Raw genomic sequence first — 14,930 nt, 5'->3', positions numbered from 1 at the left:
CAGCCCAAACATGCCTTACCAGAAAGCATGGGCTTCCTGGGCCGCTGGGATACATCTCTGGATGTTCAAAACCTCCAAGGGCTGTGAAATCCCAAAAGGAGCCCATAAGTCTCCTGGGAGCCCACTGCTGCTCTTCCCTCTAGCTACCACATGATGGCAACAGGGAGCCAGCTCCACCGCTGTGGGAAGGACTAGGCAAGGCTTCCGCTGCCACAGGGGTTCCAGGCAAGATCTGTGCTCTTCCTGCAGACTCACCCAGGTGGGAGGTGGCCCAACGCGCAGGGCTTCACTGAGCTGGTTTCGGCTTTAATCTTTGGCCCAGGCAAAGATTACGTTTCTCCCAAGTTGTGACTGTTTTCCCCAACCCTACAATTTAGGATCCCCCCACATGATGCACTCCCTCCATACCCCACTCCCCATGTAGTCCCTCACACTTGTGTGCCGCTATGAAGGTAAGCCAGGCTCCCCGTCTCTCTCATTCATAACCACCCAGCATTCTAAGGCCATTTGGCAGCAGTGGAAACTGAGGCTCAGAGACTCAGTGAGATTCCAAGATCAGACAGCCCCACACCTCAGAGCAAATGTCAAAATGAAGTGGAGAAACTCTAAACTGTCAGAAAGTAACAAAACTCATTTATTTCGATAACATGAGCTCCCCAGATCACCAAAGTCCTATAAAACCTGCCATCATATTGCACCCTGGATTCCGTGAGCACACAGAGGCAACCTAGCATCTGGCCAGACTAAGACCAAGGGTGGGGCCAGGGCAGGGCCAGCAACAGGAAAGGTGGCCCTGCTCTGAGACGGGCAGAGTGAAGGCGGCTCACAGCTGGCTCCTGTGCCATGCCCATGGGCAAGGATGGCCCCAGCCTGAGTCCTGCAGGGGAGGGCTTCTCTCCTTGGCCAGGGCTGTCCTTACCAGAGTAGGTGAAGTGGGGAGGGAATTAGGATGGCCACATTGATCTCGGCGGGGCTGAAGCCAGCATTCTGCTCTGTTACACCATGGACAGGTTCAGGGACAGAGCTGACAAAAAAATGGCCTCTTTGCAACTTAAAACTCTGTTATCCAATCCTCGCCCACCCCAGCTAGAGCAGTTAGAGGAAGCAACATCAAGCGACAGGCAGGACACAGGATAGGCACCCAGTTGTACAGCAGCTGAGGTGGGCTGCACCCAAAACCGGCCAGGTGTGATGTTGGCCCAATGCAGTGGTTGTCAAAAACTCCCATTTTCGGGACCCCCTCATCCCTGGCCTGGGAGCCTCTGCAGTGCACCGGGCCCCGTGGCGAGCACTGCAGGCTAGTGCAGCCGCAGGTAGGAGGGGGCGGAGTAGTTGAAGAGCAGGAAGTCCATCTTGTAGAGGTCAAAGAGGCGCCGCTGATAGAAGGGGCTGATGTCCTGAAAGAGGCGCCTGGCCTGGTCCTGGGCGGTGGCTGCCTTGGCCCGGGGCGGTGGCGCGGGGAAGCGCAGGCCTGGCGCGCCCACCAGGCCCAGCACGAAGGCCGCATCCTCCGCCAGGGTCTCGAACTTGCCCACGACGTCGTAGCGCAGGCGGCACGGGTGGCAGAGCGCGTGGGCGCGCTCCCAGTGCTCATTGAAAGGCTCGTCGCGGCGCGTGCGCGGGTCCAGCAGGTAGGCCAGGAACTCGGCGAAGCGCACGTCGTGGCCGCGGGCCAGCGCGTCCGGGTGCGGGCGCGGGCGCAGGCGCCGCACAATGCGCGTGCCGTAAAGCCGCTGGAAGGCGGCGCTGTAGGGCCGCGCGAACTTGTTGCGGTAGGCCGAAGCCAGGCGCTCGAAGGGCTCGCGCACGAAGAGGAAGGTCAGGTAGGCGCGCAGGCGCCGGTTGATCTCGGCGGGGCTGAAGTCTGCCAGAGAGGGCAGGCGGCCCGGCGCGTGCGCCTGGTGCGCGGGGATGGCCTGCGGGTCCGCGCCCCCCGGGCTGCGCAGCGCCAGCAGCACGCGCTTCCAGTTGGTGCAGGCCACCTTGGGGACGTAGCAGTAGAGCAGGCCGTGGGCGTCGTCCACCAGCACGTGCCGCAGGTCCTCGGGCTGCAGCAGGCGCTGCCGGCGCGTGTGGCGGCTGCAGGCGCGGCGCAGCAGATTGCGTCGCTGCCGGTGCACCTCCGCCAGGGCCGAGCTGGAACCCTGTGGAGGACAGGGGTCGGTGTCAGGGCAGCTGCCGGGCGTGCTGCCCAGTGACCTGTGTGAGCCAGGGCCCGGCAGCAGGTAGGGGGCCTGGACTGGAAACCCCGCGCTGCCACCCATCATACTGTATGATTGGGGGTCTAGGCATTTGTCCTGGACCTGGGTTGGGGGAAATGAATCTAACCTTGCAGAGGCATGTAGAGAAGTGATTAGTCAGTTGTTGGACACTCAGGACTGAGGAGGTCCTGATAATGAATGTGACAGGATCAGAGTAAGACTGATAACAAAGTATGGCTTCAGAGTCCTCACCATGGGAGCAAAATGAATTACTAGAAGTAGCATAGTGTATAAGAATGGTAGCTTTTTACAGCCCTGTAGTATTCCATGGTGTAGATGTACCATAGCTTTTTTTTATCCACTCATCTGCTGGTGGGCACTTGGGCTGTGTTCAGATCTCAGCTATTGTAAATAATGCTGCTATGAACACAGTGGGAGCATATATTCTTTCTGACTGGTGTTTTGGAATTCTTAGGATATATTCCCAGAATATTTGGGATCAAGTAAAAGGCAGTTCCATCTTTAATTTTTTGAGGAGGGGTGCCTGGATAAAGAAGGTGAAGGGATTAGCTAAAGAACATATATGCATACCCCATGGACACAGACAATACTTTGATGAAGGCCAAGGGAGAGGAGGAGAGGATGGGTGGAGGTGGGCAAAGGGGGGGAAGGGGACACCTGCAATAATGTCAACATTAACATTTTTTAATAAGAAAAATAACAAAAAACTCATGATGATATGGAAAAAAAAGAATGATAGCTTTAGTCTGTACCCCTCTGTCTAAGGCAGTGGTTCTCAACCTTTCTAATGCCACGACCCTCTAATAAAGTTCCTCATGTTGTGGTGACACCCAACCATAAAATTATTTTTGTTGCTACTTCATAACTGTAATTTTGCTACTGTTAATGAATCGTAATATAAATATCTGTGTTTTCTGATGGTCTTAGGCTCTACAGCAGCGGTTCTCAACCTATGGGTTGAGACTCTAAGGGGTCAACCCACCGGCCCCTCCCAGACTGGCTTGAGGACCCTGGGGCTACAGGCAGACCTTTGGGACTAGTGACAGGCTGGGGCCCGGGCTCAGAGAGTCCCTGGAGCTACAGGGGAGCATTGAAGGTGCTGTGTGCTGAATGGGGTCTCCAGGGGATGAGAGATGCTGCCACGGATGTGGGGCGGCATCAGGATCTCTTACCAGGCAGCACCCAGGCAGAGCTACGTCTCACAGAGCAAATGCAGAAGTCAGTCAGTTTGCAGACCCCGAATCTATTTCTTTTTGAGGTTGCCTTCCCCTGATCACTGGGTCGCCTCCCGTCCCTGAGGGCTCCCAGACCGTGAGAGGGGGCAGGCGGGGCTGAGCGACACCCCCCTCCAGTGCATGAATTTTCATAAAAAGGTATGAAGTTCTGACATATGCTAAAACATGCATAAAACTTGAAAACATTATGCACACCAAGTAAAAGAAGCCAGACATAAAAGGCCACTTGTATGATTCCATTTATATATAAAGTGTATAGAAGAGATCCATAGAGACAGAAAGTACATTAGTGGTTGTCAGGGGCTGGGGGTGGAGAACATGGGGAGTGACTGCTAATAGGTACTAGGTGTTTTTTGGAGTGGGGAAAACGTTCTCATACAGGTCCCTCTCCCCCATCTAAACTAGGACCCTCCTGGTAGAGCTCTCCTTGTGCCTCATACTTCCCCTTTAGACACAAATCAGTCACAGGTTCGTGGAGGCAGTGATCAGATGATCTTCCCCCTCATTGGACTGTCAGCGGCACAAGGGCAGGGAACCAGCCTACCTGGTTGTGGCTGGATCCATAGCTTCCTGAGCACAGCCTTCCTACAGTAAGTGCTCAACACATGTTAGCTGTATGGGTGCCCCTGACTGTGGCTGTTTGGATGTGGTGTGAGGCAGGGGGTGTGACTCTCAGTGGGGGTACAACCCTCTGTGTGTGTGTGTGTGTGTGTGTGTGTGTGTGTGTGTGTGGTCCTAATGGGGTCAACAACAGAAGTGAGGTTCATGGACCAGCAAGCCATCTGGTGAGGCAGGGGCTCCTTCATGTTTCCCTATTGCAGCTGGTACTGATTTGGGGTTCACTTAATTACTGTCTCCCCACTAGACTGTCAACTCCCTGAGGGGAGACTCGGTGTCTGTTTCACTCTCTTTCATATCCACAGCACATACAACAGTGCCTGGCACAGAGTGGGCACAGTGTATTTTTGAGTAGGTGATGGACAGTAGGGGGGTAGCTGGAGACACCAGCTCTCTCAGCTTGCCCCCAAGATTTGCCCTTGTCACATCCCCAGAGCCTGGATTTGCAGAGGATGCTTCTCTGTGCCCAGTGTGGGTTCCAGTCCCATGACTGTAGGTCAAGCATGTCAAACTAAAAGGCTAACACAGGCCAAATAAACAAGGTTTAAGTTTATGTGGGCCGCAAAAAAATAATAGCTTCAATTTTCATAGAACCATATGTTTATTTTGATAGAGACATGCTGAATACAAAGGGCTGAAATGAGTAATCGTTAACGTAAAATAATAGAACATTTTAATAAAAATTAATATTATTTCTTGAACATTAACTTACCAGACACTGAGTAACTGCATAAATTAATAAGTGTAACGCAAATAAACCTATTTTTCTTGTTCTCTGAAAGCGAAATATTTCCTGTTGCACACACCAACAAGTCAGTACAAGACTAATGACGTGGCAGTTGGCTGCTAAAATATTCGCTGCTAGTATTAGTGGAGAGAAATGGTGCGCCTGTGCATAAGGCACGTAAGGGAAATGAATGCAACACGATTATAGTAATCAGTCATTAGCAAACATTGTAGTTTGTTATTAATAACTAGAGGCCTGGTGCATGAAATTTGTGCAGGGTAGGGTCCCTAGGCCTGGCCTCCCCACCTCCCCACCTCCTCCTTCCCTCACTCCCTTAGAGCCCCACCGCCATTAGTTGCCAGATATGTTCCGCACCACCCCCTGGTGGTCATCACACATCATAGCGATCGATCAAACTCCCGCTCTCCCAAACTCCCGAGCAATTTGCATATTAGCCTTTTATATAGAGAGATTATGTATAATAGGATATTGTAAAAATTAAGTTACAAAATTTTTATTAAAACGTTTCTTACATACCGTTATATTGTCTGGGCCACAAAAATATTTGTTGTGGGCCGCACGTGGCCCACGAGCAGCAAGTTTGACATGCTTGCTGTAGGTTTACATTGGGGCTCTCGGGTTCCCATGTCTGGAGGCAGAGGGAGTGGTCCCAGAATGGGGGTCTGTCCACTTACCTGGTCCAGGTCATAGAGCATCTGCAGGGGACTCCTCTTCTTCCCACCAAGCCAGCCAGAGCCCAGGGCCTTGTTTCCAGATTCTGTGGAGCATAAAGAGAGAGGTGTCATCACTGCATCAGAAGAAATGGCTTTGATGCTGTGGAGCTTGGTCAACTCACCTAGGGCACAACTAACCCATCTCTGAGACTCAGTTTCCCTCCTGTCCCACCTGCCTTGGGATGGGGAGGGAGGTTGGTAAAGTGTAGGGAAGCACTGACAGGGCCCCTAATCCATCAGGCAGGTTGCTTGGTGTCACTCCTACTCCTATGCCCTGCCCTCTAGAGTTGGAGGATGCCAGACAGGGAGAGATGAGAGGAAAGGTGGTACCCAGCCCATAGCCCTCTGGGAAAGGCCTGACCACTCAACCTCACCCACCTGAGTCTGCCCTCATCTCATGCCCTGCCCTAGCCAGCCCCATGACTGCGGAGCCCTCAGGGGCTCAAGAAGCTACCTGTCTGTCCAGGGAGGGATGGGCAGTAGTAGAGTGGCACAGCCAGACTGCAGGCTTCCTACTGATCCACTGTGAATTCCTCCAGCAGCCTGTAATTCCCCGAGCAGTGTGCATGCTTCTTCATGGTAAATACAGCTTTAGCTGTCTCCCAGAATGGATGGCCCTGAGGACAGATACTATCTGTCTGTCTCAGTGCCAAATTTTTCAATCTTCCTAAAACTACCATAAACTCAGCTTGCTAAGTTTATTCTTCACTCAAAATGTGCCTTAAGGACTATCTTCTTAAACATATTCAATTAATATGGATATATTTTTAGTACTATAATCAATATAGGTGAGGAAAGGTTCAAGACCTTCTGGATCATATTTTTCTTAAATATGATTATATTTATTAATACAATAATAAAGTATAACACAATCTTTCCAACATCACCAAAATTGCAAATCTTTAACTAGATTGACCAAGAAGAAAAAAATAAAGACTCAAATTACTAAAGGCAGGAATGGAAGAGGTGACATTAGTACTGGACCTTATAGAAATAAGAAAGGATTGTAAGAGTATAATATGAACAACTATACAAGAGTAAATTATATAACCTAAATGAAATAGAAAATTCCTAGAAAGGCACAGATTCCTAAAATTGACTCAAGAAGAAATACAAAAACCTCAACAGACTTATAACAAGTGAAAAGACTGAATTAGTAATTTTTAAAAGGAAGCCACATTGAGACTGGTAGGAGGGGCAGAGTCCTGAAATGGGCTGGTCCCACAACCATGTGTGGAAGTTAATAATTGGGAGGGATATCTCAGCTGTGAGGTCCCCAGTGAGGAGCAAGAGGGTCCTAGCCCCACATCAGGATGCCCAGCCGACAACATCTGGCTGTGAAAATCAGCGGGGCCTCTGTCTGGTTAGACAGAGGGCTGCTGTAGACCCCGGTGTCCTCTTAAAAGGCCTGAGCACAGACTCACTCACAAACATTGCCCTAAGCTCCAGCGAAGCGACAACAGCTAGAAAAGCACCAGGGACATATGGGAAAGAACTGACTTGTCTAGCTTCAGGGTGAAGTTGGAGAGGCAGCTCAATGTGGGCAGGTGCCATTGTTAATTTGTTGAGCCCTCCTCCCACCTCCACAACTCTCAAGTGCTGGCAGGCGCTAGTTTCCCTTTGTTGACCCCTAGCCCCCTACTCCACCAGTCTACAGGGGCAGGCTGGTGCCACATCTGAGTTTCCAACAACCTGCCTAATACCACTCACCCCACTTGGTGATTCCAAGATCCCACCCCACCCAACTTGGCTATCTGCCTCTTTTAGCTGCTGTTCCTCATTAGCTGCTGGCCTTGGCCTATACTGCAAACTTTCCTAAACTTTCTCAAAGGGCCACACACCTGAAACAAGCAGTGTCTGTCCTTGGCATGCCCTATACCTCTTGCTAAGCAGCCCCAATCCTGGCACCCCAGGCACCTCCAAGCAAAGCACAGGCAGCTACCAACCGAAGATTATTTTGTACCTCCTAGCAGGTGGCCCTGCATCAGGCATAGGCAGCAGCTGATCTGGGCATGTGCGGGATTCCCTCCCAAAGGCTCAAGAACCAACACACTCTGTGAATTCAGACCACACTGCACTGAGCACCACCCAATTAGCTCCATAAATGACACACTCAAAGAGGAACTCGGCAGGCACCAGAGCCCCACTAAAGCGAATGAATCCTGCTCCGTGCAGTCAAACCCCATACAACAGCTCAACTGTAATGAAGGCCAGTCCTTACAGCCAGTCAGCCTGAGGGTCAGTCCCTCCCACTGACATGCCAACAGCAATCCAGGCTCAACTACAACAGGAGGGCACACACAACTCACACAAGGGACACAACTGGAGCACCTGGCTCAGATGACCAGAACGATTGCACCTCTGGGCCCCACAGGACGCCCACTATATAAGGCCACTCCACCAAGACCAGGAGATGTATGGAGTTTTCTCAAAAAATTAAATATGGAACTGCCATTTGACCCAGTGATCCCACTTCTAGGAATATATCCTAAGAAAATCGAAGCATCGATCAGAAAGAATGTATGCACTCCTATGTTCATAGCAGCACAATTTACAATAGCTAAGATCTGGAAACAGCCCAAGTGCCCATCAGTAGATGAGTGGATAAAAAAGCTGTGGTACGCTTATACCATGGAATACAATGCAGCAGTAAAAGAGAAGAATCTCTTACCCTTTGAGCATGGAGGGAGCTGGAGAGTATCATGCTAAGTGAAATAAGCTAGTCAGAGAAAGACAAGTATCACATGATCACACTCATATGTGGAACGTAAGTAACAAAACAAACTAATGAAGGGAGTAGATCCAGAGACATGGGAGCATGGAACAGAATGCAGAATCTCGGAGGGAAGGCAGGGGAGGGTGGGTGGGTGGGAGGTAATCAACCAAAGACCTTGTAAGCATGTATGCATAACCCAAGGGCACAGAAAATAGGGTGCTGAAGGCCTGGGGGTGGGGGGCAGGGAGGGAGGGCTGGAAGGGGTCAATGGGGGAAATAGGGGGACATATGTAATACTTTCAACAATAAAGAATTAAAAATAAAAAAGACCAAAAAATAAAAATAAAAAAGACCAGTAGATGTAGCAGATCTACCTAATACATAGAAACAAACATAGGGAAGCGGTCATAATGAAGAGACAAAGAAATATGTCCTATATGAAAGAACAGAACAAAACTCCAGAAAAATAACTGAACAAATGGAGACAACCAATCTGCCAGATGCAGAGTTCAAAACACTGGTTATAAGGATGCTCAATGATCTCAGTGAGAACTTCAGCAAAAAGGAAACATAAAAATGGAGATAGACAACACTAAAAAGAACCAGTCAGAAATGAAGACATTAACTGACACGAAGAATACATTAGAAAGAACAACAGCAGATTAGATGAAGCAGAGTACCAAATCAGCAATTTGGAAGATAAGGTAGCAGAAAACACACAATCAGAACAGCAAAAAGAAAAATGAATTTTTAAAATGAGGATAGTGTAAGGGACTTCTGGGGCAACATCAAGTGTAACAATATTTCATCATAGGGGTAGCAGAAGGAGAAGAGAGAGAGCAAAGTATTGAAAAACCTATTTGAAGAAATAATAACTGAAAGAAATATACCGTACATACGAATGCAGGAAGCGCAGAGAATCTCAAATAATGTGAATCCAAAGAGGCTGACATCAAGACACATCATAATGGAAACGCCAAAGTTGACACAAAGAGGATCTTAAAAGCTGCAAGAGAAAAGCAGTTATCTACAAGGAAGTTAGAAATGCAGGCACCTTCTTAAAGGGCCAATGCACAATATTTCATTTGCAGCCACTCACCGTGGGTTCTGGCAGAGGGAGGGCAGAGTGGACTCGAGCTCTTTGAGGAGAGTCCAGGCTTGGTGGCTCTGGGGAGAGAGCTGAATCCCTGCACTGAGTTATTCCCCCATACTGCAAAAGCCATCTTTCTCAGGCAGACCTTTCCCATCCATGCAGCATTAGCCTGGGGGGAAGCAATAGCCCCACCCTTTGGAATGCCTCTTGCCCAGCCCAGTGGAGCGTAAGCTCTGACTACACCCAGAGGCTCATTAAGTTCAGAGACATGGATGTATGGAACAGACTGACAGATCTTAGAGGGAAAGAAGGTGTGGGGGACGGAAAGAGATTAACCAAAGAACATGTATGCATATATGCATAGCCCGTGGACACTGACAATAGTGTGGTAAAGGCCTGGAGTGAGGTGGGGGCTGGGTGGATAAGAGGAAGTGGGGGGAAAATAGGGGACATCTGTAATACTGTCAACAATAAAAAGTAAATGTAAAAAAAAAAAAGACACTCCTCCAAAGAGGACATACAGATGGCCAATAGACATACAAAAAAAAAAAAAAAATGCTCAACATCACTAATCATCAGAGAGATGCACATTAAAACTACAATGAGGTATTACCTCATATCTGCCAGAATGGCTATCATCAATAAATAAATAACAAGTGCTGGCCAGGATGTGGAGAAAAGGGAACCCCAGTGTACTGTTGGTGGGAATGCAGACTGGTGCAGCCACTATAGAAATTAATATGGAGTTTCCTCAAAAAATTAAAAATGGAACTGCCATTTGACCCAGTAATCCCACTTCTGGGAATACTAGTATATCCTAAGAATCCTGAACACCAATCAGAAAGAATATATGCGCTCCTATGTTCATAGCAGAATTATTTACAACTAGAGGCCTGGTGCACAAATTTGTACACCAGTGGGGTCCCTCGGCCTGGCCTGTGGGATTGGGTGAAACTGGCTCTTGGACATCCCCTGAGGGGTACCAGATTGCAGGAGGGCACAGGCCAGGCTGAGGGACCCCACCGGTGCATGATCAGGGCTGGGGAGGGACCTCAGGAGGATTCCAGGGCGTGTCTGACCTGTCTCACTCAGTACCGAATGGCTGGACACCAGCAGCAAGCTAACCTACCAGTTGGAGCGTCTGCCCCCTAGTGGTCAGTGCACATCACAGCAACTGGTTGACCGGTCAACTGTCTGCCCCCTGGTGGTCAGTGCATGTCATAGCGAGCGGTTGAGCTGCCTTAGCATATCATTAGCATATTACACTTTGATTGGTTGAACGGCTGACCAGACAACCGGACACTTAGCATATTAGGCTTTTATTATATAGGATAGCTAAGATCTGTAAACAGCCCAAGTGTCCACTAGTAGGTGAGTGGATAAAAAAGCTGTGGTACAGCCCAGCCAGTGTGGCTCAGTGGTTGAGCTTTGCCTATGAACCAGGAGGTTATGGTTCACCTTTCTCACCATTTTGCAGATGGCGAAGTGGAGGCTCTGAGAGGTGTTACCTCTTGCACGAGGTCACCCAGTGACCAGCTCCTCTTGGGACCACAGCTGGGACTGAGGAAGGGCTGGTGCCCACCAGGAGTTGTGGGAAGAAGAACTCCAAGTGACAGAGAAGAAACCTAGGCCTGTCTTATTCTAAGGCCCCTTAACTCAGAACCTTCCAGAAAGGCCCTTGAGAAAGGCCTGTCACTTCCTGGGCAGACCACAGCCTGCAGGAGTGTGGGTCCCATACCAGACTCCGGTGGTCAGTGGGTGGAGTGCAAGAGGAAGTGGGCACCAGAGAGAGGCCCAGAGTAGCTGTGGCCAGTGATTACAGGGCTGGGCCATCCCCACCCAGGCCCGCCACACAGATCAGAGGAACCCAGGTCCACCGGGAGGGCAGGCTGGCCATGGAGGGGGGACAGATGGCTCTAGGGGCTCAGAGGGGAATGCTTGAAGATCCCAGGGTCCAGCCCCCCACTCTGGACAGCTAGAGGCAGGGGGTCTAGCGTAGGGACTAGCCTCAAACAGGGCCACCCTGAGGCCCCCCCCAACCTCCACTGCCATCACCCAACCCCCTATTCCCACCTCCCCTCCCCCCCCCGCCCTGCCTATTTATTTCCTCCCAGCCCTTCCACTGGGCTCCATGTCCCAGGGCCCCTGCCCAGGGCACTGTGGAGCAGACAGGCCAGGGAGAGCTAGGTGGGCAGGCCCCAGTCTCGTGGTCAGGGAGGGTCCTGGACCTAAGCCAAAGAACTCTGCCATCCAGAGCAACCACAGGCAAACCACACGGGGTTCTGCTTTGAAAAAAGGAAACAAAAATAGCAGGAGGTTATGGAGAGAGGAGAGAGAGAAGAGGCAGAAGGCGATAGGAGGGAGGAGAGAAAGAGGTCCTGGGTGCCAAGGACAGAGATGGAGAGAGAAGGAACCACACACAACGACAGAGACAGAGACTGGGAGAATTCCCGGAAATCCGGGGGTACTCAGTGATTTGTGCACATTGATGCTTTCTCCTATTGGGTAGTAACTATTATTATCCCCACCTGACAGATGGGGAAATAGGATCAGAGAGGCAAAGAAACAAGCCGAAGGCCTCACAGCAAGTAAGGGCCAGAAACAGGGTTTTATCCCAGGCCACAGCATATGTGTGACCTTAATGCAAGCCATGCCATCCTGCCCTCAGGCACCCACTCCACCCTGCACGAAACTCGATTCACAGCATCCACAGGCTGGTGGCTGAAATGCCACACCAAGAAACCAGACAAATTGTCCGTGCACGCTCACCCCCAAGGAAAGCCTCAGTCCCCCGCTTTATGGGAAGGGGGGGCGGGCAAGTTGTTGCATGGGGGACTTGAGGCTTCACCATTTTGGGGAAACAATGGTGATCCCCAGTCTGGTAAGCATAGATTATGACACAAAGTTTCTGGTTAATAAGTTCTAGCTGGGCTAGTGTTGCAAGACCAGATAAGCAGGAGCCGCAGGCCTTGCTGCTCCAGTCTGCTCTAGCTCATTCGCTCCCCCTGATGGCTTAGACCTTCTGGGTGACCTATGTGCCCCTGGGTCAGGGACATTACCTCTGATGATCAGGCTAAGCTATGAACACGTGGACAAACCCTTCATAAGTAAAAAGCAATTCTGCCTTTTTTTTTGGGGGGGGGGAGCGGGGAGAAATAGTGATCTCTCCACTTGAATTTAAAATTCAGACTCCACGCTGAACTCCGCAAACCATGTGGAATGGAAACTTATCTGATCAGATCATTCTTGGGTACCAGTCACATCAGCTCTGTCTCCAGAACCATCCGGAAGCCCCGCATTTCTGCTTCCCCCACAGGAGCAGCCCAGGGCAAGCCCCGTCCACTCTGCTCCGGAAAATCACCAGTCTCTTCAACTGGCTTCCTATTTCTTCTTGTTCCAGCTTAGTGATCTTAAAACCTACAAGGCTTCCCATCCTTCCCACGGCCCTCTCGGCGCCTCTCCCACCCTTCCCAGCTCACTCCTCAGCTGCAGCCACTCTGAACATACTAGGCACATCCCCGCCTTTGCACTAACTTTTCCTTCGACCTGGGAAGCTCCTCCAGGAAACGACATTTTGGGGAAGATACTGCTTGTTCAGATCTCAACTCAAATGTCTCATCCACATCAGGATATTTCAAAGTCTCTCCTTTTATTTCTTTTTAATTCTCACCTGAAGATATGTTTATTGATTTTGAGAGAGAGAGAGAGAGAGAGAGAGAGAGAGAGAGAGAGAGAGAGAGAGGTGAGAGAGAAACATCCATCTGCCTCCCATATGAGCCCCAACTGGGGATCGAACCTGAAATCTAGGGATGTGCCCTGACTGGGAATCAAACCCGCAACCATTTTGGTGTACAGGACTGCAGCTCCCACCCGTGGCTTGTGGGGGTGTCCAGGTCTGGACAGCGGTGTCCAGCCACAGAGGGAATGGTGTGAGTGGCAGGGTGATCTGGTGAGCACTGAGGAGGCCTCTCCAAACCCTGGCCTCCAGCCCAGAGGCGGTCAGGGAAGTTTGAGGGTGGCAGGGAGTGGGGGTGGGGGGAAGAAGCCCCTCGCCTCAGGAGGGAAGGAGCACAGTGCCAGGCCTAATCATGACAGTGCCACGGTAAGGAGGCCAGAGGCCAGGCACTTCCTGTGTGCCCTCATTCCCCTCAGCAGAAGCCGGGTAAGGAAGAACTTGGGCACCCCATTGTAGATGGGAGCACTGGAGCCCCGAGAGGGGCGGGAATAGGTCCCCTCCCCTTATCCCAGCAGATAAGGCTGTGGATGACCTATCCTACACCAACCTAGACCCAGCCCCCCCCCCCGCCCCCATGGGTAAGTGCTGCCCCCCAAACAGTCTCCTCAGCCTCATCTCTTAGGCCACCCTAACCCCAATGCCCAGTGGCCCCTGCCCACTCTGGGGTGTGGTAACCTACTCCCTGAGACCCTGTCTGAGAGGCTCCAAAAGGGGACTCCAAGGATTTTCACAATCCCCGCCCCTCAAACACACACACACACTCACACACACACAGACACTCACACACTCACTCACACTCTCACATCAGGAAAGGCAAACAGAGCCAGAGGTCAGGAGAACAAGCCAATGAGTGGGCCCCTCAAGCCCAGGACAGACTGTGCAGCCAGCAAGTCAGCCACCCACACCCATCCCTCCACGCACTTCTCTGGCAGGTCCCTCCGTGTGAACGGGCCGGTGAGAGGGTTTGAGGAATTCCTACAAGTGAATTCCTCAGTTCACATGCCGGCCTGGAGCAGGGACTCCACACTGCGGGGTTCCGACTGGCTGCCTCATTTTCACCAGCCAGACCGTGAGGTCGATGCAAAGGAGCCCCAAGTCCTTGTCAGTGTGAACTTCAGGTGCAGCAGGCCACCCCAGGCAGCGCCCCGCCAGCCACACAGGGGAACCAGCGGGGGATGCAGGGGCATCCAAGTCTCTCCCACGCCTGGCGCTAAGGGGGTGGGCCGAACGCAGTCCACCACCCGCCACTGACCCGGGTCCCTAGGCGCAGGCTGCCAGGCCCTCAGGGTCCCCATCCCGGGCGTTTGGAGACCACTTCTCCAAGGGAGCCAGACCTTGCGGGGAGCTGGGGCACAGGCGGGGCTTCGAGAGCCTTTCTGGGCCCACTCACCCCTAGCCCCTAGCCCAGGAGCAGACAGCAGGTGCCCCCGCGCCGTCGAGGGTCTGGCCTCTGCCCCCCCGCCCAGCTGGCACTCACCGGGGAGTAGGGCGCGGGTCGCGGCGCCCAGGAGCAGGAGCGCAGCGCTCAGACACGCGGCCGCCAGCGCGCGCCGCCGCCAGCAGCGCCTCCCCATCCTGTGCCAGCGCTGCAGTCCGGGTGTCCCGCGGGGCGGCGGCGCCGGCCCTGGACCCGCCCCGGCTGGCTGCCCGGCGGCCCGTACCAAAGCGCGCGGCACGGGGGTGCGAGGGCTCCCTCGCGCGGGTCGCGGGGCCACCGGGAACGCGGCGGTGGCCTGGAGGACTGCAGAGGTGGGCAGGGCAGGTTGGCCGGCCTCGTCCAGTCTCCATGCGCGCCCCCTCCCCCCCCCCACACACACATAAACACATGATCGCTGTCCACGGTGCGAAG

The 14,930-nt window shown here is 52.1% G+C and overlaps 1 protein-coding gene across 1 annotated transcript; it reads right to left on the bottom strand.

The window, feature by feature from the left end:
- Positions 1-611: 611 nt before the first annotated feature.
- On the bottom strand, positions 612-14,663 carry CHST13 (carbohydrate sulfotransferase 13). The gene is made up of 3 exons (XM_008159481.3): positions 14,559-14,663; positions 5,498-5,580; positions 612-2,144 (listed from the first exon to the last, which is right to left on the bottom strand). The coding sequence occupies exons 1-3, from the start codon at positions 14,653-14,655 to the stop codon at positions 1,299-1,301; spliced, it is 1,026 nt and encodes a 341-aa protein (XP_008157703.2). The 5' UTR covers positions 14,656-14,663; the 3' UTR covers positions 612-1,298.
- Between the last annotated feature and the right edge of the window lie 267 nt (positions 14,664-14,930).

The sequence above is a fragment of the Eptesicus fuscus genome, chromosome 12 (genome assembly GCF_027574615.1).
Source record: "Eptesicus fuscus isolate TK198812 chromosome 12, DD_ASM_mEF_20220401, whole genome shotgun sequence".
NCBI lineage: Eukaryota > Metazoa > Chordata > Mammalia > Chiroptera > Vespertilionidae > Eptesicus > Eptesicus fuscus.
The sequence above is the reverse complement of the archived record's forward strand: the minus strand, read 5'-3'. Positions and strand labels throughout refer to the sequence as shown.

Excerpts from the sequence above, each read along its gene's own strand:
- CHST13 (XM_008159481.3), bottom strand. The coding sequence starts at position 14,655 with ATGGGGAGGCGCTGCTGGCGGCGGCGCGCGCTGGCGGCCGCGTGTCTG. Across the intron at positions 5,581-14,558 it reads GACCCGCGCCCTACTCCCCG|AATCTGGAAACAAGGCCCTG; the intron begins GTGAGTGCCAGC and ends TATGCTCCACAG. Across the intron at positions 2,145-5,497 it reads TGCTCTATGACCTGGACCAG|GGTTCCAGCTCGGCCCTGGC; the intron begins GTAAGTGGACAG and ends TGTCCTCCACAG.